This window comes from Myxocyprinus asiaticus, chromosome 33 (genome assembly GCF_019703515.2).
Source record: "Myxocyprinus asiaticus isolate MX2 ecotype Aquarium Trade chromosome 33, UBuf_Myxa_2, whole genome shotgun sequence".
NCBI classification, from domain to species: Eukaryota; Metazoa; Chordata; class Actinopteri; order Cypriniformes; family Catostomidae; genus Myxocyprinus; species Myxocyprinus asiaticus.
This window is the reverse complement of record NC_059376.1, coordinates 30,323,805-30,348,750: the sequence shown is the minus strand read 5'-3', so window position 1 is coordinate 30,348,750 and position 24,946 is coordinate 30,323,805. Positions and strand designations below refer to the sequence as shown.

General features: G+C 38.2%; 2 protein-coding genes across 7 annotated transcripts in view; one reads left to right on the top strand and one right to left on the bottom strand.

Annotated features, from left to right (window-relative positions):
- LOC127424506 (F-BAR domain only protein 1-like) overlaps positions 1-16,239 on the top strand; it is an 87,322-nt gene extending 71,083 nt beyond the window's left edge. For 3 of the 4 annotated variants that reach the window (XM_051669792.1, XM_051669793.1, XM_051669794.1), the window contains 15 exons: positions 714-898; positions 1,547-1,571; positions 1,796-1,852; positions 2,988-3,039; positions 4,479-4,597; positions 5,650-6,615; positions 8,315-8,421; positions 9,921-10,035; positions 10,176-10,287; positions 10,420-10,575; positions 11,347-11,479; positions 12,206-12,402; positions 12,681-12,745; positions 14,127-14,294; positions 15,343-16,239. In XM_051669792.1, coding sequence (XP_051525752.1) covers positions 714-898; positions 1,547-1,571; positions 1,796-1,852; positions 2,988-3,039; positions 4,479-4,597; positions 5,650-6,615; positions 8,315-8,421; positions 9,921-10,035; positions 10,176-10,287; positions 10,420-10,575; positions 11,347-11,479; positions 12,206-12,402; positions 12,681-12,745; positions 14,127-14,294; positions 15,343-15,371 — 2,486 coding nt within the window. In that variant the 3' untranslated portion in view covers positions 15,372-16,239. The remainder of the gene's footprint in view (positions 1-713; positions 899-1,546; positions 1,572-1,795; positions 1,853-2,987; positions 3,040-4,478; positions 4,598-5,649; positions 6,616-8,314; positions 8,422-9,920; positions 10,036-10,175; positions 10,288-10,419; positions 10,576-11,346; positions 11,480-12,205; positions 12,403-12,680; positions 12,746-14,126; positions 14,295-15,342) is intronic. The other variant, XM_051669795.1, reaches the window with a different exon arrangement.
- Positions 16,240-17,014: 775 nt separating this feature from the next.
- LOC127424509 (DNA-binding protein RFX2) overlaps positions 17,015-24,946 on the bottom strand; it is a 45,875-nt gene continuing 37,943 nt past the window's right edge. For all 3 annotated transcript variants that reach the window (XM_051669805.1, XM_051669806.1, XM_051669807.1), the window contains 8 exons: positions 22,094-22,206; positions 21,767-21,924; positions 21,546-21,643; positions 20,936-21,085; positions 20,568-20,776; positions 19,967-20,120; positions 19,781-19,823; positions 17,015-19,539 (listed from right to left, as the gene is read on the bottom strand). In XM_051669805.1, the coding sequence (XP_051525765.1) occupies positions 19,412-19,539; positions 19,781-19,823; positions 19,967-20,120; positions 20,568-20,776; positions 20,936-21,085; positions 21,546-21,643; positions 21,767-21,924; positions 22,094-22,206 (1,053 nt within the window). In that variant the 3' untranslated portion in view covers positions 17,015-19,411. The remainder of the gene's footprint in view (positions 19,540-19,780; positions 19,824-19,966; positions 20,121-20,567; positions 20,777-20,935; positions 21,086-21,545; positions 21,644-21,766; positions 21,925-22,093; positions 22,207-24,946) is intronic.

The following is a 24,946-nucleotide window of genomic DNA, read 5'->3' as shown; positions in this document are numbered from 1 at the left end:
CAGACTTTAAAATAGTCCTCTTGTATTTACCCAAATTGCTTCAGAATTGTTTAGAATAATGTCAAATACCAAATGCATGTGTCCAGCCATCGCTGCTTGCAGCTATATTTTATACATTGTTTTTCCAATGGACATACCATTTTATTGTTTAAAATAAAGCTACGTTTAAATACCGAGTTATTTTTTGCAATTGATTATGGTCCCAAAGAGAAGGTTTTTTTTTTTTTTTTTTTTTTTTTTATTTAGCACACTTCTGAGAACAATTTTGTCCCCAAACTACAGCTAAGTACTCACACTCACACACACACACACACACAAAAATGGGGTTATAGTCGGGAAGTTGGTTCTGATAAGACGGTATGGAGGATGTGAAATGGAAACTCTTGTTGTGCCTGATAATTTACAATAATGGAGTTACCAACCACTGCCAAATGACAATTTCTCCAAAACAGTCTGATGAAGATCTGGTGTCCCTCTCAGATTCCTACAAATTTTTGTGCCCCATGTGTTTAAGGATGTGAAACCCAGTAGTACCCCTAAATAGGATAGCTATTTTAGCACTTCTCTACAATTTGTAGACTTTTCTTAACAGCTGTGTCTGTGTGTGTATGTGCGAGTGTTTGCATTCTTGTTTATTTGTGTGTGTGTGTGTGTGTGTGTGTGTGTGTGAGTTTTGGTGTTCTGATTTGCTCCTTAACCTCATTGCTCTCTACGTTGTGCTGCTGAGGACAAAGAAGCCAATTTTTACTCCAGTGACTCGGACTTTGATGATGAAGAACCCAAGAAATTTCACATTCAGATCCGACCGTTCACCAGCAGTAGCCGTAGCAACTCGGCAGCTAATGAACTTGAACTGAAGGCCACAGTGGGGGCGTTGACCCTGGCCACTAACAGAACGGTAAGGGCTGGGGTCTGTTTTATCTGTAACAGTCAAAAATGTGGCTAGTATTGATATACAGTAGACTGTTTAAAAAGAGCTATTGTGTAGAAAGACACCTCATTCGTAATAATTTGGGTTGCATGTTAACATGCAAATCGTTAGTATGTTTTTTACTCTACAACTTGCTAGAAAACAGTGGATTTTTTTTCTTGTTTTTTTTTTTTTTTTTGTAAAAGAAATTCACTTCACCTTGTTTGTAAAATAATGTTTTACCCCTCAATGATTATTACTTTGGACAAATTTGTTTAAAATGATGTAGATGTCACTTAAAATAAAGAGTCCAGTCATATCAGTGGCGGGTCATCCTCCCACCAAAGCTGTGTTGTTGAGATCACATGACCAGCTGAATACTGCTCACTTTATCTTGGTAATCCCCTATTATCAGGTCGGATGTTTAGGAAGAAAAGTAACAGCCAGCAAAACATTACATAGTTCACTTTTAAGATATTCACTCACATTTTTAAGATGTCATTGAAAAATAGGGAGTAGATTTCAGATTTCTGTCTATTTAAATGTAGACTTGTTTCAGTCTTTTCAATCAGTATGTTCACAAATACGTTTGAATGGTATTTTAAAGATACCTTTTTCATTCCTTCCATCCCCTAGGTGTCAGTAAAGAAGCAGCTCTCACGTAAGTTCTATTGTATATCTCTGAATGACCCTGTTCCACGTGGCATGGCCTAAAATGACAAATGGGACACCATAGGGGTTTGTGGACTTAACAGACACTAGCATTCAACAAACATTGCAAGTCCACTAGACCTTATGTCAATTTCATGTGTGCCATTTGGGGCAGGGTCCATATCTCAGACAACAAAGTGTGGGTATTTTTTGACATCTCTTCCTCCGCTACAGGAAACTCCAGTTCAGCTGGTCGATCTGAAGGGGAAGGAGAAAGTGTTCCCCAGAGAGGTCAGTTTACGCTATGCACAGCAGCTCTTGTGTATTAAAACAGTTTCAATTACTTCATAGATCATTAAAGTTTCAGTGCTCATGCATTGTTCCTCTGACTAATTTCACCCAGTCATCTCAAATGGCAACATTCACACACACAGAATATCCCACCTCCTCCTCTATTCACATTATTAGATGTCATTATCCCACAAACAGGGCTCCATCTGCCACCTTAATTGCAGCAATCTGACATACAACTGACCTGGGATCAGTGTCACGTCATAACTGCACTGTCATTATTGCCTTAGACTGACATACTTTTCTCAGGTCAGCTTAATGCCAGATTGCTGTAATTAGTGCCTCAGATGGGTTCTATTTTTGTGTCATGGGATTTGACAATAATAGCAAAAGTGGAAACAATTTGGTGTGCGCGCGTGTGTGTGCGCGCGCGTGTGCGTGCGCGTTTGTGTGTGCGCGTTTGTGTGTGTGTGCGTGTGCGTGTGTGCATGTGTGTGTGGTTTGATTAAATGTTTTTAGGCTGTCCTTTTACCAGGCTGGCTATTACTCAAACCGGCTAATGGCAGCAATTAGTCACATAGAGGGATGGTGCTCTTAAAAGGATTTATTTTGATTTCATGTACTTGGTTTGTTTGTATTATGTGAATAAGAATTGTTGTGTTGCAGTGATTTGTTTGATATTGTGCTGTACTGTTTTGTGCTGCACTGTATTGTGTTTAAAGGGATAGTTCACCCCTAAATGAAAATTCTGTCATCATTTGCTTACACTCTTGTTGTTCCAAACCCGTGTGACTTTCTTCTGTGGAACACAAAAGGAACATTTTTGAAGAATGTTGACACTGCTCTTTTTCATACAATGAAAATAAATGGTGACTGAGGCTAATGGTGAGTCCCTACTCCCTAACATTCCACCTAATGTCTCCTAATGTTCCACGGAACAAAGGAAGTCATAAAGGGTTTGTTATGGCATGGGGTTGAGTAAATGATGACAGAATATTCATTTGGGGGGTGTACAATCCCTGGTAGGGATGGTGGTGTGGAAAATAGTCTGCAGATTCTATCTGGGCCTGAGGATTGCTTGCTAAGTGTATTATTGTGTGGTGATGTTATATTGTTATATTGTGTTGTTGTGCAGATGGAGAACATGAGGGTCTGCGCATATCCACATCCAGCCCAGACCACAGCAGGTACAGAAAGAGAAAAGGCAATATACTATAAAGCTAACTATTTTAATATGCAAAAAAAAAAAAAAAAAAAATCATAAGGTCAAAATGAAATAAAAATTGGACCACATTTACTTTTTTAATACATGATTGGGATGTTATTGTGAATCATTTATTGGTGCATATTATTCCAACAAAAATAGTCAATCATCAGAATGTATTAACAAGCTCCACTACTGAAACATCTTTCACCAAGCCCATCCCTCCAAACACCTGTCATATACAGTACAGACACTTTGCTTTTACGATCAAATCAATTCCAGATAGATAAAGTCCTGCACTAAAAAATGTTTTCTCATTATATACAATATATTGTATTACATTATATTGTAATTATGGAAGTAATATGGGTTGCAAATGCTGTTTCATCTTGACTTAAAGGTGAAGTGAGTAATCTTTGTGCCACTAGTGAAACCCAACGCAATTGCAAAAATTGTAATTGCTTCTGAAATAGTTTTCCCAACATTTCCTCCATCTTACATTATTCAGACAAGCAGATAGTCCCGGACCATACATGTACCATAGGTTGAGCCAGAAATTGACACGTCAGGCAGCTTTAACAAACGCGTTTGAACTCCTTGGGGAAATCACCCAGCAAATGGCTTACTTACAGTAGGTAGTCAACCAAAATGATACTCCTTGCCACACGCAGTACCGCCACAGTAAAACTGTGAACTCTAACATGTGAGACTCATTAAAGTTATAGCTTAGTTTGCTAATGAATTTACCATTGGCATATAGAAAAAATGCTAGAATTGTCAGCCTTTTTCAATAAATAGAAACCGTTGCTTCATGGATATTAATCATACAATCTTCCTGAAAATCAAAATGAAAATATATTGTGAACATTCATAAGTTTATTTCTTAGCCCTACTGAAAAACAATAACAACAATGCATTTAATTAACAGCATTAACCTGTGTTATAACTGACCCGGAAAGTCGGTAGTAGTAGACTAAAATAGAGTGGTTCATCTAAATCGCAACTCATGCACGTGATGAAATTTAAATGTGTTTATTTTGTTGTTATTTTATGCGATATGAATTTAAATTAACAGTGGGTGGTGTGGAGTAGACAATAGTTCATAATAGTTTTTTGATGACACGTGTGGACTGATAGGCTTGGGGTAGCGCACTCGGCTCTGGTGCGGCAGAGCGCAGGTTCTAAAATTCGCTGTGGAAAAATAAAGTCGTCACTGCAAATTAAACTCAAATAGCAGTGAGTATTTTAAAGTAAAAATAATAAAAATAAAATAAAAACATTGCACACCCCACCTTTAAGGACCATATTTAAGATTGTCTTTCTGCATCTTAATTGGCCCTAATTGCCTCTGTTTCTCTTAAATTACATTTTTCACTCTTTCCTTTCTCTCTCTCTCTGTCTCTTCCCACTCTATCTCTTCAGGTTGAGCTCCACAGCATCCGGTTCTGATGCTCTTTTTGGACCTCCTCTGGAGTCAGCCTTTAAATCCCACAGCTTTAATGGCAGAGTGCAGCTCCAGAATGCCTTTGCTGCATCTGAATGTAAATCCTCACTCACTGCACCAACCCCGGCCTCATTAGCATGATAGATGAGAATCGACAAGCTATTCTCTTATAGCTTTTTAGAAAACAGAGAATTAAAACCTTTAAACTTGCCTCTTGCCAAAGTGTGCATTGCCTTTTTCTCAGAATTAATTTACTTGCATGCTGGAACTGCTTGTGCAGGCATTACAGCATGAATTATGCAATTATGGACAAAATGTCTTAGTGGAACATGAATTATGTTTTCGCAGACTCTTTTCCTCATCAGAACTGCCATCTTTAAACATTGTTTACCATCATTAATAGATAAACAAGTTTTCCTGTTATATTCACTTAGTATGTTTAAATGTGCTGTTATAATTGAGCTACAGTGGGTTTTCGCCTAGTCAAGCTATACTCTTTATCTGTGTAATTGACTATTATATATTTGAAGGATGTCAGCTGAGGAAGTTAAGCACCATATGTCATGCACCATCCCTGTCTTTCGGCACATGTGCACAATGGTGAGGTCAATTGTGGTGCAGTTAACATGTATACATGCTTGATGAAGCCAAGCTACAATTGCATTATCTAGGTCTGGTAGTCCAACTTTGCAAAAATCAGACTGAACAATTTCAAATTGACTGAAGAATTTACACATCTTAAAAATACAAATTATTTGTTTTAATCAAACTTTTAAAGTGCATGTAAATTCACTGAATTAGTATACTAGTATAGTATAGTATTTACTATAGGATATATTCATACTTGTACATAACCGTCCATCCATCCAATATCATTGATGTCTCTGCATGCAATCCTTCACCCATGTTAATTTCTAAACACCTGCAAATTGTCTACAGCATTTGCACAAGCATTTTTTCATGTTGTTCAGCATTTGTACAATCTTTGCACAATTATGTATTTTTTATTTTTAGAGTATATTTTATTTCTATTCCCTCTATATCTTGCATTGTATTTATTGTCATTCCTATTCTGTGATTTAAGTTTAATGCTGTAACACCTCAATTTCCCCCAAAGGATTAATAAAGTACTATTCTATCCTATACTAGATGCAGCGTTTTCCTCTGATTCATCCTCTCCTGAGAATGTGGAGGACTCTGGGCTGGATTCACCTTCCCGTCAGCCTCTTGGGATGTCCCCAGAGCCCACTGGTTGGGCAGCCTGGCCCCCTACTCGGTCTCAGTCTAAAGACTCTGTGAGCAAGGGCCGATCCACTGACCCCTTTCTAGCTGTGTACCGTGATCCCTCGCCGGGTCGGTCTCCTCTCCCACAAGACGACCCCACCAAGGCCTGGCCTTCCAATCTACATTCTCCACGTGCACCACCCGACATCGAGCCCACCACCTTCAGCTTCCCGGCATTCTCCCACAGCCTTGCATCTTCGGAACTGGAACCCTCTGTCTGGAGTTGTAAACACATCCCACCCGAGGACCCCTTCTTTGCTGCTTTTGAGCAGTTGGCCTCCAAGGGTAACCTGCCTCCACCTGATGCTTGGGCCCTGCCTCCCCCTCGACCAACCAGGGACAGTAGAGGTGTGGAGGGCCGTATCGACCCCTTTTACATCTCTCTAAATGACACTAAGACCCTACCTCCCCCTTCCTCTCTGCGCAAGGACCGAGAAAGGAAAAGAGATTGTAGTGTCCCACCTCCAGAGTCACCTGACGATCCATTCGCCATTACTATGATTGGCAGTCCGACACATCAGTCGTCGCTGGCAGTGCAAGCAGCTGCTCAAAGCAGAGGCAGTGGGAATAGGCCGACGCCCAGTCCTAACCCCGCCCCCAGTTCTCAGCCGAAGAAAGAGCTGGTGAACTGGAACTCTGTGCATAACCCCTTCAGTGAGGGTGTTCAGAACAATAGCACCATCACTCAAGAGTCAACCAGAAAGCAGAAATCTTTCAACATTGAGCATCACAGGAATGGACCGCCGCTCACACGGCATTCAGGGCCGCAGGAGGACCTCTGCTTCTCTACGGACAAAGACCAGAACTGCCTGGAAAGTAACACACAACCAGGTATAGACTAGTCAACCAGTATGTTTTTTTTAATGGCCAATTCTGATACCGATATCTAGAGCAGTGGTTTTCAACTGGTGGGTTGCCACCCAAAAATGGGTTGTAGGTTTGTTCAGATACCTTGCGGAGAGCAGGGAAAAACAATGCTAGATGCAAAAAATAAAATGCAACTACTCATATAATTATGCATTTAGGATACAAAATAAATGGGCTTATCAACTTTTAAAAAGGAGGAAAAAGCACCTCCCATGACACCATTGTTGTCACTGATGTCAAAGGCCAGACATCCAATCAAACTCTACTGCATTTTGGAAAAACTTTGTCACTTGGTAGAACTAAGGCCCAAAATAAGGCCCTTTCACACTGAACGTGATGTGAAAAAGCGAGACGGATTGCAGACAAATGGCCCCTTCAAACCAAGAGCAACGCCAATGCTTGCCGTTAGCACATTCATCTCTTTTCAATAGGTGGCACTGATCGACGGTCAATTACTTTGATACAGTAATTGGTGGTAGGCCTTTAGGCAGGTACCAGCATTTATATGGTGCGTGACTATTATGTGCTCTAGGGGTAAACCATGCAATAAAAGTAAACCATCAGACAATGATCCCGAGAGGGCACTATCATAGATCCAATATTGTTTTTTTTTATTATTATTGGAGGATATTTTCAAAGATGTAAAATAAGTTGCAGGTATTTCGCTTCAGGGTGACCCCTGGCCCAAAATAATAAACAAACCAATCTAGAAAGAAAAAGAGAGAATAACTATCCTGAAAAAAAAAAATACTATTAAGCTTCCCTAACTCCACTAACAAAAACAGAACAAACAATATCAAATAAACAGGGTGGGTCACCCCTACAAACCTAACTGCATGAAACAGAATCAAACACTATTTCTGTAAAGCACGAATGCAAAGAACTATCACAGTTCTCAAACTCTAACTGTTGGTCTGGCGGCTGGTGGGGAGCGTGGAGAATTGCGACTGGCCCAGAGTCTCAACAGCTCCCATCTGAATGCCAGCACAGAAATTTTATTAGAAGTGCATTCAGGAACAGCCAATCACCATCACACAGGTGGAAAATCGGCAGCACAAACGAAACACACTCACACACACAGACACAGAAAGAGCAAATCACAACAGCAATAATGCACAAAACAAACATGGGACGTAACTGTGACATGCCCTCATCCTTAAAAACCATGAATAAAATTAAAGGTAGAAGAAAATACTATCCAGACTACATAAAAAATGTGTTATAGGTTTGGCATTGCATATATTGAGTCATCTCTTGATGTTGACATTTAAAACCTGGGACCTGAAGCAAAGTCAGTTGAGAACCACTGATCTAGAGAACAGAGTGGCTGATGGCTGATATAATGTCAACATTTATAATACAACTGATGATTGCAAATAATAAAAAAAATACACAAAATTGAGTTTAAATGAACAGTTTTTACATATTTACTCAAAATTCACAAACAAACAAAAACAACAAACTGAAAACTTGCACTATTCATTTGCTGCTGACATGAGGCAGAATGACCTCTTCTGTTAATCTGTCAACTGGGCACAGCTAACCGTCGATGCCTATAATCTGAAAATGACCAATAATCAGCTGATTAATCGGCCTGCCTGACTCATCATACACAACCTAATTAACGTTCCTCTCTCTCTCTCTCTCTCTCTCTCTCTCTCAGTCCACCAGCATAGTTTCAGGCAGGACAGCACTGAGCGTCTGGCATTGGCTCCTCCTCGCTCAGTTCGGTCGAAGCGCTCCTCAGGCAGACTCAGTGGCTGTGAGCGGGTAAATGTTCCACAGACTTCATTACACCATTCATACTTCCAGCACACTTAAGCTTCTTTAAAACCACGTAAACAAACCCCTAATAAGCCTCCAGTGCAGACTCATTCGTTTTCTCTTGTTTTATGAGATGTGGTTTGTCTCTTGTGGTCACTTAAATTTCTCTCTTCAGCTCTAAATTAACACTACTATTGAGATTGCACTTGAAGCTTTTAATTGTTTTATATTGGGAGCTAACAAATAACATAGCGGGCATAGAAACCAGCCTCTAAAAGACACTTGTTTGCCATCATGTTGCATAAAAAAAAAGAAGAGAATAAGTGGCTAGTTGACAAATATGGTTCAAATTTATTTGTGTGTGTTAGCTATGTGAAATTTATTTTTAGATGCTGTAAATGATCACCATTTTGTTTAAAAGTCAATATGGCACTTGCAGCCCATTTTACTTCTGTTTTTCTTTGGAATAACGTGCACCAATTACTCGTTCACAATAAGACCAATAACATGCATTAAAGGAATAGTTCACCCAAAAATGAAAATTCTGTCATCATTTATTTACCCTCATGCCATCCCAAATGTGTGACTTTCTTTCTTCTGCTGAACACAAATGAAGATTTTTAGAAGAATATCTCAGCTCTGTAGGTCCATACAATGCAGGTGAATGGTGACCAGACATTTGTAGCTACAAAAATCACATAAAGGAAACATGAAAGTAATCCATATGACTCCAGCATTTAAATCCATATCTTCAAAAGCACTCTAAATCTCCACTTCATCAGAGAGTCACATGTGGTGCCTGTTCAGTTTCACTTTCACATCTGAAAGTGAAAGTGGAGATTTAGAGTAAAAAAGGACTTAAATATTGTACTGTTTCTCACCCACACCTATTATATTGCTTCTTAAGATATGGATTTAAACATTGGAGTCATATGGATTACTTTTATGTTTCCTTTATGTGATTTTTGGAGCTACAAAGGTCTGATCACCATTCACTTGCATTGTATGGACCTACAGAGCTGAGATATTCTATAAATCTTTGTTTGTGTTCTGCTGAAGAAAGTCATACACATCTGGGATGGCATGAGGGTGAGTAAATGATGGGAGAATTTTCATTTTTGGGTGAACTATCCCTTCAAGTAAGTTCAATTTTAATTTTTCATTTCATACTTATTTTTTTAAAATTATTATTATTTTTAGTCCTGTGGTATGACAACATTTTAAAAGCACAAATATTCCCTGTAGTCTCTCAATTAAAATGAGGTCAGATAAACTGCATATACAATAACAAATTATGTCATATTTAAGTTCAGCACGTTGCCATAGCTTGCAAAATTCCTTGTGTTTATGTAAACAGTGATTCTTCAATCCTTCAGACTGATAAGCCTGAAGAAGATTGGAAGATCAAAATTTTCTTTCCTTTGTGAGGGGTGTCTTTTTGTTTGTTTCCCATAATTTATTTTTACCACAAATTTTCCTTTAACCTTTTCTTTGGTGTGTCTCAGTCTAGGTCACTGTGCTCTTCTCCGCTGCCTGACCCCAGCCCTCCCCTCACCTCCTCATCCTCTTCCAGCCCCAGTGATTGGGGGGTGCAGAACCGCGTTCCCAGCCCAGCCCGAGGTAACCCTGGCACATTCCTATCACCCCAAACACCACATTCTAAGAGCCTGCTCATACAGTACATTACAATGTGAAACAGCCTCAAGAATTTTCCTGTTCTTTTCTGATACTAACCTGTTTATGTGTGCATGACCCTTTAGGTTTGTCTCGAGGACCCAGTCCCATTTCTCTGAGCACTCAGGAGTCCTGGCCTGTGGCTGCAGCCATTACAGAGTACATTAATGCCTACTTCAAAGGAGGAGAACACAACCGGTCAGTCACAGGTTCTCTTAACCAATCTGCAGGACAAAACCATCCACCACACTGTTGTAGTATTTTAAAGGGCCTTACTGACCCTTGTCTTTCAGTGGAATCCAACCATTTGTGTATGTGATTGGGTTTCAGCTGTCTAGTTAAGATCACCGGTGACCTCACTATGTCATTTCCTGCTGGCATCACCCGCCTTTTTACAGTAAACCCCAACACACCAGTACTAAGCTTCCGATTGGTCAACATTTCTCGAGTGGACCACATCTTACCCAATCAAAAGCTACTCTACAGGTACAGTATGATGTCCTGATGCACTAAACGGAAAACCTTACAGAATATGCAGAATTTGTGGTAATTGACATTATGCCTCAGATGTCAATAGAACTTGCTTTAATTTAATTTAGTTCATTTTAAAGGAATATGTTCAATACAAGTTAAGCTCAATTGACAGCATCTGTGGAATTATGTTGATTACCACAAAATTAATTTTGACTTGTCCCTCCTTTAACCTGGGTTTCAGTGATTGCACTTACAATGGAAGTGAATGGGGGCCAATCAGTAAACATTAAAATATTCATAGTTTACATCTTTTGGCTATATTTCTGAAATAGTATGCGTGTTAACATGATAGTAGTTTGATAAAATCAGAGATATTTTTTTTCTGTGTAAAGTTATATCTAATTTTACAACTTCATTGCCATGACGATGTAATGCCTTAAAGCCTGTAATCCCTGTAAACCCTGTAAAAAGGACCAATTGAACAACTTTACAGCTAAAATAATACACAAGTTTTAACAGAAGAATTAATGGAAGTGCTTTTATAAAATTATACTATTCAGATTTCTGCCTTTTAAACCCTCCAAAAATTGGCCCTATTCACTTCCATTGTAAGTGCCTCTTTATTTATTTTTAAAGAAAAGTAGGGACGAGTGGAAATACATTTTTTGTGGTTATCAACATTATGCCACAAATACTGTTGATTGAGCTTAACTTGTATTGAACTCAGAATATTCCTTTAAGCCAACAATGAAGCCAGTATTTGATTTCTGTCTTTACTTGCAGTGATCCGTCTCAAAGTGACCCAGGCTCCAAAGATTTCTGGTTCAACATGCAGGCCTTAACACTCCACCTGCAGAGAGAGGCGGAGCTCAACCCACAGGCCTCCTATTACAATGTGGCTCTGCTTAAATACCAGGTCAGTTACCACAAACCCTAATAAGTGCTTGAATTACAATATGACCTGCTTTATAAAAAAGAAAAAGTTATCCCCTTTTCTCCCAATTTGGATTGCCCAATTCCCACTATTTAGTAGGTCCTCGTGGCGACGCGGTTACTCACCTCAATCCGGGTGGTGGAGGACAAGTCTCAGTTGCCTCCGCTTCTGAGACCGTCAATCCGCGCAATTTATGATGTGGCTGGTCGTGAATGGCACCGCGGAGACTCCGCATGTGGAGGCTCATGCTACTCTCCGCGATCCACGCACAACTTACCACGCTCCCCATTGAGAGCGAGAACCACTAATCGCAACCACGAGGAGGTTACCCCATGTGACTCTACCCTCCCTAGCAGCCGGGCCAATTTGGTTGCTTAGGAGACCTGGCTGGAGTCACTCAGCACACCCTGGATTTGAACTCGTGACTCCAGGGGTGGTAGTTAGCGTCAATACTCGCTGAGCTACCCAGGCCCCTATGACCTGCTTTAATTAACTTTTAAAGGCACTCCCACACTTAAAGGTTAAAACGCCATCGTCTGAAATGTTTTAAATAGGCTCATTAAACTATTTTTAACTTTAATCTGAGCTGCAGTGGTTTTAAAACCCTTTACCACAATTAGGAAACACATCGGTATCACAGCTCTGCTTTTTTTAATCAAATTTTCATGTATTTCAGTGTATCATTGGTCTTGCATCCATCTCTCCCAGGCATCGTCTCAGGATCCAGGTCGTGCTCCTCTTCTGCTGTCTGCAGAGTGCCAGCGTAGTGGCACGGTGACCCGTGTGTCTCTGGATTACCACTGTTGCCCCGCGACTGCCCCGGCCACCCAGCTGACCTCGGTACAAGTGCTGCTGCCTCTTGATCACACCGCCACAGACTTGCAGTGCCAGCCAACTGCATCCTGGTGAGAAACAGAGAGTGTTTGTGTGTGTATGTGTGAGAGAGACTTTAGGGTGTGGTGTGGATAAATTACATTAATAACAATACGATCGGGAGTTCCCAAGAAAAAATAAACAATGAACATGAGTTCAATACTGGGTGGATGCTCATAGATTTAGAGACATAATGAAAGATGGAAAGTGAAAGAAAAAGGGGTGGAGAAAAGAGAGGAGCGAAGGAGTGATGAAAATTATAGATGAAGAGAAAGGTGTTACAATGAATGTGTTTTTTTTTTTTTCATAGGAACACGGAGGAAAGACGACTACTGTGGAAACTGCCTAACCTCTCCCCAACCAATCATAGCAAAGGTCACTGCCGCCACCACCTGTCCATCCCCACCGTTCTGGTTCTCTTTTTCGCACATTTTCTCTCACCACTTAGGAGATAGTTCATGTAAAAAATGAAAAATCTGTAATTTGTCACTCACCCTCATGTTCTTTTAAACCCATTTGACATTCTTTGCTCTGTGGAAACAAGTAACTAACTAAAACTAGCAATGCTACTCACTTAAATGTATCTGCTCAGGTTTAGTGCAGTTACCCTAATTACCCTCTTTTTTTTTTTTTTTTGCAAGGAACAACATGTCTCTGATTAAATTATAAATTATGTCATCGGTTACCGGTAGTTATATTTTTAAAAATATATTGTCTTCTTAAAGGAGAAGTTCACCCAAAAATGAAAGTTCTGTCATTATTTTCCCACTCTTATGCCATCCCAGAAAGCGTGTATGACTTTCTTTCTTCTGCTGAACACAAATGATTTTTAGAAGAATATCTCAGCTCTGTAGGTCCATACAATGCAAGTGAATGGTGACCAACATTTTTAAGCTCAAGAATGCACATAAAGGCAGCATAAAAGTAATCAAGTGGTTAAATCCATGTCTTCATAAGCAATATGATAGGTGTGGGTGAGAAACTTAATACTTAAGTCCTTTTTTTTACTAGAAATTCTCCTCCCTGCCCAGTAGGTAGCGATATGCATGAAGAATGTGAATCGCCAAAAACATAAGAAGAAGAAAGTCAAAGTGGAGATTTATAGTCAAAATGGACTCGAGTATCGATCTGTTTCTCACTCACACCTATCAAATTGCTTCTGAAGACATGGATTCAACCAGTGGAGTCTTATGGATTACTTTTATGCTGCCTTTATGTGCTAATGGAGCTTTAAAATGTTGGTCACCATTCACTTGCATTGTATGGACCTACGGAGCTGATATATTCTTCTAAAAATCTTTGTTCATGTTCTGCAGCAGCAGAAGAAAGTAAGTCATACACATCTGGGGTGGGATGAATGTGAGAAAATGAGTGAATTTTAATTTTTGGGTGAACTATTCCTTTAAGTGGCCTCAGTATAAAAAAATTTCTAGTGCAAGTCAGGTTTATGTATAGTTTATCATCTGTACAACTATGCTGATTTTAAATCTAATACAAGATTTTGGTGGAGTGGGCGGATGAGGCACTGCTGGAAGCAAGAGGCTAAGAATCAAACTTATGAATACATATTAACAGATCAGAGACTTGCACGATGGCAAGGTTTTGAATTTAGAACATTTTGGAAGCAACTGCATATTTATTAAAATATGAACACTTTTAAGGCATATTAAGTCTCTTTAACATTTAAAAAAAAAGTATGTAATATAAACTGAGAGAAGATGATGACTCTCCCTTTGTGTATGTTTATGGGACTCAGGCTCTGGCACATTGTGCGCCAGTTGGCAGTGCCTGGAGGTGCCCCGCGGTCCTCCCCCAAGTCTGGCCGTGCAGTTTGTGGGTTTGGGGGCTTCTCTCTCAGGCATGGACGTGGAGCTGGTGGGTAGCCGGTACCGCATGTCACTGGTGAAAAAGAGGTTTGCCACAGGTGAGATCTGCTAAGACCCACTTTATTTGGCCCTCATTACCAGCTCTTTGCTGTCCCAAAATTGTTTATTCAGTAGGATATTAGGGTTATAATTAGCAGTGTGGAGTATTTAAAATGTAAGGGGTTGTTTAATCCTGAATGCACTGCAAAAAAAATAAAATAAAAAAATACTCCGAAAATATTATTGTATTTATTGAAGCTTTTGCTTAAAACAAGTGAAAAATATGCCAATTACACAAACAAAAAAAAAAAAAGATGATACCAACACCAAAAGTCATTTTAAGTTGTTTTACCCACAAATATACTGTATATGAATATATTTTTGTGTAGTTTTTAGCAAGTTATTGCTGATGTTGGCATACTGTTGTTTTTGTACTTCAGAATTTATGATCTATTAACTTGCAATAACGCTGTGAAATAAAGAACAACATTTAAGGTTAAAGCATTTAAAACCAGATTTGATTGTGGTTTGAGAATTTGTAAAGCTGGGCACTTTTAAAATATATTTATACTGTATATTTATGGTTGAACACAGAACATATCCTTATTGTTTGTATTATTGAATGTATTTTTAAATGTATGTATTGTAAATTGCAAAAAGTGTAAATATTATGATTAATGCAGTCAGTGGATCAATGTGTTGTTCAATATGTTATTATTAGGTTTTAATCAAATTGGCCCAAATTGACAGATTTCTTGAATCAAGCATGTCTTGTTTTTGAAACAAGATTATCTTGATCTTCACCTTGAAATCTTCACAATCACTCGACAACAATTTTAAAGATGATTTATCTAAAGATTTTTAAGACACATACTCAGTAAACAAGTCTTAATATGTTGTGCCAATTTAGCTTTTCAAGTCAAATTTCGGTTTAATGGATGTTTAGGTATTTTACTGAAAAACAAGACAAAAAAATAACAAGAATAAGATTTTTTTTGCAGTGTGTCCTCTCCTAGAAATAGCAAACCAAAACAGTTATAATGATGACAGTATGCAATTATTCTTTTGTCAAGTGTAGAAATCATGTTCATCCCTCTCTCTTTACAGGAAAGTATATGGCCGGTTGTTCTTTGTGAGAGAGGTGATTGTGCCTGGTCCGGTACCACAGAGGCACAACAACATTTGCACTTTTTAACCCCCCTGGGCTGGTGGAGCTGTCCACGTGCTACAGTCCTGTAGAAGAGTTCATATTGTACAGAGAGTGTGACATATGGGAAATAGCTAATACCCATGATGCATTACTCTAGGAAAAGTATGAACTGGAAATGGGGGCCACAACCAGCCTGAGATTTGGTGATCCGTTATTGGTCTATGAACGCTGAACAGATTATAATCTCTCAAAAACGTATCTTTTATCTGTATAGAATTGTTTGTTCTGTGCGCAAACTATACCTTTAACAATTGCAAGTTTGAAAAACTGGATGTACATTTTTTTCATTTTTTGTGAAAATGTGTGAATAAGTATAAACATGTATAACAGATATGAAAATTCTAAAATTATATTGACAGAAAAATTGTCTTTCATGTTCATGTTTGAGTATTCAAGAAAAATGTAATATGAAAATCTTGTTTGAGTCTATTTTTTAAATTTACTGTTTTTAGTTTCGTCTTCCCATAAGAAATAAGCCAAATTCACTTTAAATCATGTGCAGGATATAAATTATAGAAATCAATAAATACTAGTTACTAATAAAAATGCCAATTCTTGATATCAGAAATTGAATTATTACTAGTTAAAATGTGCTAATTTTTGATATCAGAAATTACATTTGCGCTAGTAAAAACTTTAATTCTTGATATAAAAAGACGTCATTACTTACAGAAATACACATTCTTGATATCAAAAACTGAATTTTAGTTTTGACATCCGTAACTACATTTTCACTAGTCAACTTTCACAATGAGCTTTCATACAATCGCAAGCCTTTTTAACAATTTAATCATATGCAGGATTAAAATGATTAACAATTACATTAACTAGTTAAAATTACAGTTCTTGTTATCAGGAAATACTGCTAGAAAAAGTGCTAATTTTTTATATCAGTAGTTACTTTTGCACTAGTAAAAACGTAAATTCTTGACAAAAATAAATAACGTTTCTCTCACAGAAATACAAATTCTTGATTTAAAAAAATGGCATTTCAACCAGTATAATTTTTTAACTGCATTATCCCTAGTAGAATTTCACAGTGAGCTGTCATTCACTCCTGTTTAAGATGCACTAATAAATAATTGTAATTAATTTCCTACCCCAAATATGATACTTTTTATCAAGTTTTTTTAATTGATACTAGTGCAAATGTCCATTCCTAATAGCAACGTCTATTATGCAATTGTAACTAGTAAGAAAGCCTTTTAAGATATCTTTTATTACTCTCCAATTTATTATTATCTGAAATAGAATGTGTTGAAATACATATCAAATGTAACAATGTAATTATTGATATCAAAAATATTTTTTTACTAGTAAATATTTGATGTGTGTGTATTTGGAATTTTAACTAGTAAGATTAGATCTGTGCATCACTACCGCAAACCATCACGTTGCTTTCTCAGTGCTTCCAATGCACTGAAATCAATCTCTTCCAGCATTCTCTGATGCACCATAAACTCTAGTGTGTAAGCGCCCTTATGGGGCTTTCATTGCAGACTTCAGACATAAAAGGGCGACAAGACCTGTGGTGTGCACTTGGCCTAATACAGCAAACCGTAACACAGATTATGTTTACACAAATTTATTACACTTTTTACCAGTACAAAATACAGTCGAACTAAGCAGTTGTTACAGGTTGTAGTCTGTTCTCAGGCTAAATAAAGAAAACAAATAAGACACAAAAATAAGGTATCAATATAGTAGTGAGACAATTGCATCTACCTCCATAAAAATAATCATCAGCCAGAAGCTTTAAAACAGTATTACAAAAAAAAAAAAATTCATAATAATAATAATAATAATAATAATAATAATACAAATGATAGAGTAAGTTCCCTTCCCCAAGCACACAAAAGGCAAAGAACCGTGCCAGGCATTCAAACACAAAGCCGGACACACACAACCAACCACAGTGAGAAATCATCAGCCAATCACTTCTCGGAAACAAACACAAAACAGCTAGTAGAAATCATTTATCTTTGTAAATAGCAGAGGGGGGCATGTAGAGCCCATAAAGGGCAGCTACCAAGCACCAGTAAAGATCCCAACCTGGTTCTGCGTAACATCGTTAAAACAATTACAATTTCATGAACACGAAATTTTATCTCCTGAAAACGTTTCCAGCTTTACGTCAATCAGTTGGGCACAAAAGTGTGTAAATTAATCAACAGATCTTACATCAGATGTACAGCACCAGCTGATGAGGCGTATCTGTTAGTATCTGCATATACGCTAACTGGACAGGTCTCTTTTGGATTTTCTAAATCTTCTAGAAAAAGCTTACAGAGATGCAACGTTTTATAGACTTAGAACATGTCACTTATAAAAACATTCATTTTTATCTCTTTTTGCCATTACATATACACAATATCTACTTAAATCTGTTATGCGAAGGCAAAGGAAGTTGTTTTTAATCTTTATATGAAAAAGGATACAAGCTATGTAAAAAAATCTCAGGTACATATTTTTTTTTAATAAAATTACACAAATTATTCACATAACCTTGCTAGTGCACGCTCACTTCCAATTTCTTCAGGCGGCCTTGTGTACGCATATTCGCACAAACATGTACTTGCAATATATTCACAAATCATCTTGGCTCTTTTCAAGCACTGCAAACTACTAAGAACTCTTCGACTACAAACTACAAAACAGACCATTTGTTTCACAAACCATATTTGGGTCTTTGCAGATGGGAACTGTTGTACTTGGGTTTCTCAGAGCTAATTAACCTGCGTACTAACCACCAACACAGAAGGCGTATGTACATCCTGGAACTTTCAAATGAGAATGGGATGGTTTTAGGGCAATCAATCAGAACTAACTGGTTCGAATGATCTCTTAGTGACATTTTATAAACAATAGTCAAGTTAGATAATGAGGATGAAAAACTATTGAGGTATTGACTAGTCATCTTATATGGCCTGAGGTTTTTCTACAAAACGGCAAGAATTGAGAATTAATCCTCCATTTGGAGAGATTTTGCATGTGCAGCCGGTTTTGGTCACCGCTGCGGTGCAGTTGCACGGGCAGCTTTAGGTCAGCTAGTTGCATTTACGCCTGAGGAACTGCAGAAAACGGCAAAGCAGATGGTCTTTAACGGCACTACTATAAATTTGACTATCTTTAAAAGGTGCTTTAGACATCCGAGGTTCTAAAACGATACATTCATTCTGCGGTTAGAGGCACGGCCGAGGAACGACAGAAAGAGAGACAATTCTGCTCTAGTGTTTCTTTTCTCATCTAAGGCACTGAAAGACTATGGCACATCAAAATAAAAGCACACATAAAATCGACCATATGCACAAAACCAGCACATTCTTATTTCACGGTCGCAGAAAACCTACACAGTTAAAAAACAAATCATTTTTTAAATCTCTATCTTTTGACTTTTTTCAGAGAATATATCTTGAATTGAGTTTCTGAGTTTTTTTCTTGGCTCATTCTTGTTTTAAAATATACCTCATTAAAATGTGTTAGATTTATGTTTAAAACAAGAAGAAAAATAAAACATAAGATACACATTTTAAATAATTAGAAATAAAAAATAAAATAAAAAATAAATTAATTCAAGATATATGCTCTAAAACAAGTCTTAAGATTTTAAGTAAATGTATCTTTGTTTTAAAGGATATTTTGATATTTTTACTGGAAAACAAGATCAAAATAATATGAATGTATGAATTCATATTATTAGAGCGTGAAAATGATTTTTGCAGTGTAAAGGGGAGAGAGCAGAAAAACAAACTGACCCTAAACACACCTATGTACCCTCAAGATAAAGTAAAAACCTCACAATAAGCCTTGGCTTTGCCATCAGCAGCCATTCATCCACAGTTAATAAACACAACCGACTGGGAGCAGATGTAGACACATCCCCACACACAGGAGCAGAGGAGGAGTGGTGTGGCCTGGCTGAAACTGTTGTGGTCTGGGGAGAGACTGACACTGTGATCCCTGCTCTTAGATCTCCTGCAGGGAGTGATTGATCTCAATTCTCTCTCTCTTCACGGCCGGCTCACTCATGTCTCTGTCACTCATGCTCCTCGACATATCTCCATCACTGGCCAGATCATCTGAGAACGAGGCATCTGAGAGGGAGAAAGAGAGGAATGTAAAAATATGAGCAATGAGAAACTATTTTTGGGTGGATGTTAAAGGGATAGTTAATTGTTAGTTAATGTTTACTAATGTTAACAAATGCAACCTTATTTTACAGTTTTACTCAAAAAAAAAAAAAAAAAAAAAAAAAAAAAAATTCCATACCGGTTTGGAACGACATGAGGGTGAGTAAATAATGATTAATACAACTATTACTTTCAAAACTGTTACCTTTCTCCATGAGTGATGGCATCATTGAACTGAGGTCACTGAACTGAAATTGTAAACAATGAAAAAAAGTTTGTTAATATTGGCAGAAAAAGCAACCTGTTCACAGGCAAAATACGTCACTGAGCTGTTAGATTAATGCGTGGAGGCCTGAAATATTAAACTAATCGAGCAGCCAGATCTCCTCACCTCCCCCATGACAGCAATGGGTGTCTCTCCGGTTGCCAGGGCGACACGGTGTTCTACCAAATAGAACATGTATTCATCATAGAGCAGACGGATAAGGTGGAAGGAGCCAAAGCTTGCAGCCGAGCGCAGAGTCAGATCTCTGATCACCATGGAGCTGTAACCAGGGCAACGGAGAGTTTTATTACAAACTACCACAAACAAAACCAAAAACACGCCACACTTTAGAGGCCGCAAATTGAGAGCACAGACAAACTTGTTGCTGTTCTTGTTAAAATAAACACTCTTCAAAAGATCAGTTGTAAAATTTGAAGTGGTTTCAGCTGAAAATGCAAAGTCTTGAGAGGCTGGGATTTGCATTACATTATCATGAATGTTTGTAGATGTCGGTTTATTCAACAAAGCGATTTGGGGGCGGGGGGGGCATAAAACAAGATTGCCCCCCATAACAGCAATGCGATGGGCAACATGTGAATAAACACATCCTGTGTTATATACACAATACAGCATTTTTTCCAAAACTTGTGTGATTATGTTGCGAGTGGCTCCAAAATCTCATAACCAGTCCTTCAAGTATCGGCTGCATTTACAGACAGTCCTGTACCTGTAAAAGGACCACTTGAGGAGGAACTGTCGAGCGGCGCGGGGAAAGCTGGGGCTGCCTTCATACGGTTTCAGCACCTGGTTGACGACGTTTTCCAGCCAAGCGGCCCACTGATCCAGAGAGCTCTGCTGCTGCAGGGTCACCTTAAAATCCTGCTCCAAACGCTGGACCACACTCTCATCACACTGACACACCCAGGATGCCTGCTCCTGTGATGCAAACACACACAGAATGTGAGACCAAGAGAGCACACACACATTATACAACACCTGCTTTAAAAACTTAAACCACAAACAGAGGAGGTCAAAGTGTTAATGAAAGAAAGAGAGAGACAGCGTTTCAGCTCAGGTGTGAAAAGAGAGACAGACCTGAACGTTAGCGAAGTCCACTCTGTTGAGGTCACTGAGCATCTGGTTGATCTGGGAGGTATTCTGCAGGACGGCACGTGCAGCCTGAGCAAGGTGATTCAGAGAGGTGTACCTGCGCAGGGTCTGCGCAAACGCACTCACTACTGCAGCCTGCCCATTCAACAACAAATCACCTTTAGCATTAACTCATGTTCACAATTATCACACCTCTCCAGCAATGAAACAATTTCACACTTTCTTAAGCAAAATGCACACTCATAAATGTGTACCGAGCCATCCGAATGGAGACTTAAGATAGACCTTTAGTGTTATCAAATAAAGCTTTTTATAATTACTGCAGACCAACCCTAATGTATGCAGTAATAATAAAAACTTTTTTTTTTTTTTGCCAATTTACATTTTAGAATGGCATTGTATATAATTATAGTTTATATATACACACGTTATATAAAAATTCTATTTTTTATAGATTCCTTTCAGTATTTAAATTGTAGAATTGCATTTTAAGATTTTTAGTTTTAGTTTCGTCAGATTTAGCTCACTTCTAAGGACATTTTTCAGCCACTTTGTCCCTGAATTATGGTCACACACACACACACACACACAGTACCTTAGTGCGGACAATCTCCTGCGAGAAGTCGCTCATGGCTGAGGTCAACCACCCCTCTAGATTCTTAGCGAAGTTTCTGATAGCTTGAGTGAGGGTGCCTGCAGGATCACATTTCACACCAGTTATGACTTTTAATCTACTCACATTATAAACAGCAACACTGATCCTAGAACACGTCATAGCTAGGGTATGAATTCATTGGAGTAAGTATAAATACTGACTGGGAACAGGTCGCAGTACATCAGGGATAAGTATTTCCACCAGTGCCTGGTACAGGATGTGATCACAGCTCCTCATCCACTGTTTGATTGGTTCATATTTACACAGAGCGATCAGCTTCTCTCTGGGGAAACCTCTGATCTCCTCCACATCTTCATCACTGCACATTTAACAAAAACAAAACACACACAGTCATATTAATTCAGACAGAAATCCAAAGACAAGCTTGGGCCAAGCTCATTAGTTATAGTCAAAAACATTTATTTGAATTTAACAGATTTATAAAAACAAAGCACGATTTTAGTATGCATGTTCTTTAGATATGGCACCTGTTAGTAATGGTAGTGGCTCCGTCACTAGATGGCGCTGTTGAATACCAAAAGGTCTGCCATAGCTTCTCTATGAGATGGAATTGTAAGTTCATCACTACATCCAGAGTTGCCTGAAGGAGAGAAAGCAGAATTTTTTAAAAAAGTCAAAGCTTCAACATGGTTCTATGCATTGAAAACATCCAAACAGGAAAAGAACCCATACAAATACTAGAAAATGCAAATATTCGACTTCAACGTACCACAAAATAAGTTGTTTTGTAAGAGGAACATTGAACTCTTGATTTTCTAAAGTAATGCCCTCTCAGCCCACCCACCCTGTGAATTTGTTTCTTTATTTCTTTCCTGTTGGCATTGATAATGAAATCAGCTTTTAAATTCAGCCCACTCATGACACACCACTGTCCAAACTCCTTTTATGAACACACTTAATACTCTTTCAGAATTACCCATCTTGAAAGCAAACCATCTTCTTATATAAAGAATTTAATTGTTATACAACACAAAGTTGCTTTATATTCCAGCGTTAAATTGCGATTTATGTGCAAAACAAGGAACTTCAACTCAGTCTCATTTTTATTAGCAAAAATTAAAAAATGCAAACTAAAATGAAAATATTTTCATTTACAGAGATAAAAAAGGGAACATTATTGGAAAATCTGAAACTAAACAAAAATACACTTTCTTAAACCAAAATAAAATAAAATCATCACAAATTAATTTCAGTTTTTCATACATAGTATGCTATAAAATTTGAAACATGAAAATGCCACCAGACAGCGATAACACTTGGCACCACTAAATATTAAAATGCCATCACCTGACAAAATAAATAAATATTCTTAAAATACTAAAATAATATATATTTTTTTAAACTGATAAAAACTTAACAGAAAGAAATCACAATCAAACTAGAAAATGCTGGGGAAAAAAACAAACTGACAGTCATAAAGTGAAAATTAGCAAAAACAAAACTAAATTGGAAAAATAGAAATACAAAACAAAAATTAGTGCGCATTATATTCATAAATTCTGTTTTAGGTCAAAAAGTAGGAACTATGGTTAAGTGTGGAGAGGACTGCATTTTAGTTTACTCTGACATACGGAAACAAAAGTAGGTTCTGGTGCTTTAGTACAGAGCAGAAGTGAGAGTGTGGCGAGTTCAGTGTGTGTGTGTTCTTATACACTGTCTCAGAGTGATTCACACTCAGCTCTCAGATTCTCCTCGATGACGACAGGCACTCTTGTATCCAGTTACACAGCCACCCTCCACCCCTCACTGGTCACATGCTATGTTTTGGCTTCTACAGCCATGTTGCCATGACAACCTTGTTTACTGTTGCCCTAGCAACAATTCAAACACAGCACTCCAACAAAAAAAATTCTGTTTCCCAGACAAACAAGCCTTCTTACTTTCAACAAAAGGGGGAGAAACTCTACAGCCCTGCTTCTTGAAGACAAGTTGACAATTTTAAAATGTCTGCACTGATAAACTTTGTTTTATAAACTCACATCCACTTAATCCCAGGCAGAACACTCATAGTTAAATAAGATGATGTTAAAATTAAGGCTGTTGATTTAACACTTAAATACAGTGTGTACATTAATTTTATAAAAAATAATGCAGTTAATTATGTCCCCAGACCGTACTATGGAATATTCCAAACATCAGAGCAATTCAAGCTTAAAGTATCACCTGTATTCAGCAGGGGGCAGTAAGCAAATCTCCAGCTGTACAGGCAACGCACAGCTGTACAGACAACAAACCACACTCAGGCTTGCTTAAAACTAGCGACAGCAATAGATGAGAATACGTTCTTGTATTCAAAAACAGCTGGACAGAGCAAAATACGTTTAACTTGACATGGTAACCTAAAAATGCTGTGTTTATTTTTTCCCCTTTTTCTCCCAATTTGGAATGCCCAATTCCCAATGTGCTTTTTTTAAGTCCTTGTTTGCTCAGGGAGACATAGCGTGTGGAGGCTTCACGCCATCCACCGCAGCATTCACGCTCAACTCACCACGCGCCCCACCGAGAACAAACCACATTATAGCAACCACAAGGAGGTTACCCTATGTGACTCTACCCTCCCTAGCAACCGGGCCAATTTTGTTGCTTAGGAGACCTAGCTGGAGTCACTCAGCACGCCCTGGGATTCGAACTAGCGAACTCCAGGGGTGGTAGCCAGCGTCTTTTACGGCTGAGCTACCCAGGCCCCCAAAACGCGGTGTTTATGATGCAACGCAACTAAAGTGTCCCTCGTGACATATATGTACATTGATGCGTCCTTAGAAAAGCCCTTATAATAAATCTATCTCGGACCGATTGATTGCTGTGGACTATAGGCTAATGAAATAAACAATATGTTGTCTTCTTAATCCACTTTTTGTATTGTCTCATCAATGCTTTATTCATCTGCCACAAATGTAATGCATTTTAAATATATTAATGACATTTCAATAATTAGAAATATAATTATTTAATCATTACATATAGATTTATTGTTATTTGAGGGGCTCAGTAAATATTTATATGCGATTAATTAAGATTAATTCAATTAATTAATCTGCATTCCATTAATTAGGCTAAAATTGATCATTTTAATCGGTCGACAGCCCTATACGTTCTTCTATCCCACTTTAATGTGCTGAAAGACATTCATATGTTGACTCCAATAAAGAGTGTAAACACTGTGGAAACACGCATTTTTGGTGCTTTCTAGGGCAAGCATCACTATTGCTATTGCTCATTCCTTGCGTTAGGGATTTGAACAACCACCTAGAAACCACTCAGAATATCCAAGCAACTATCTTAAAACACCCTAGCAACCATCCAAAACATCCTAGCAACCA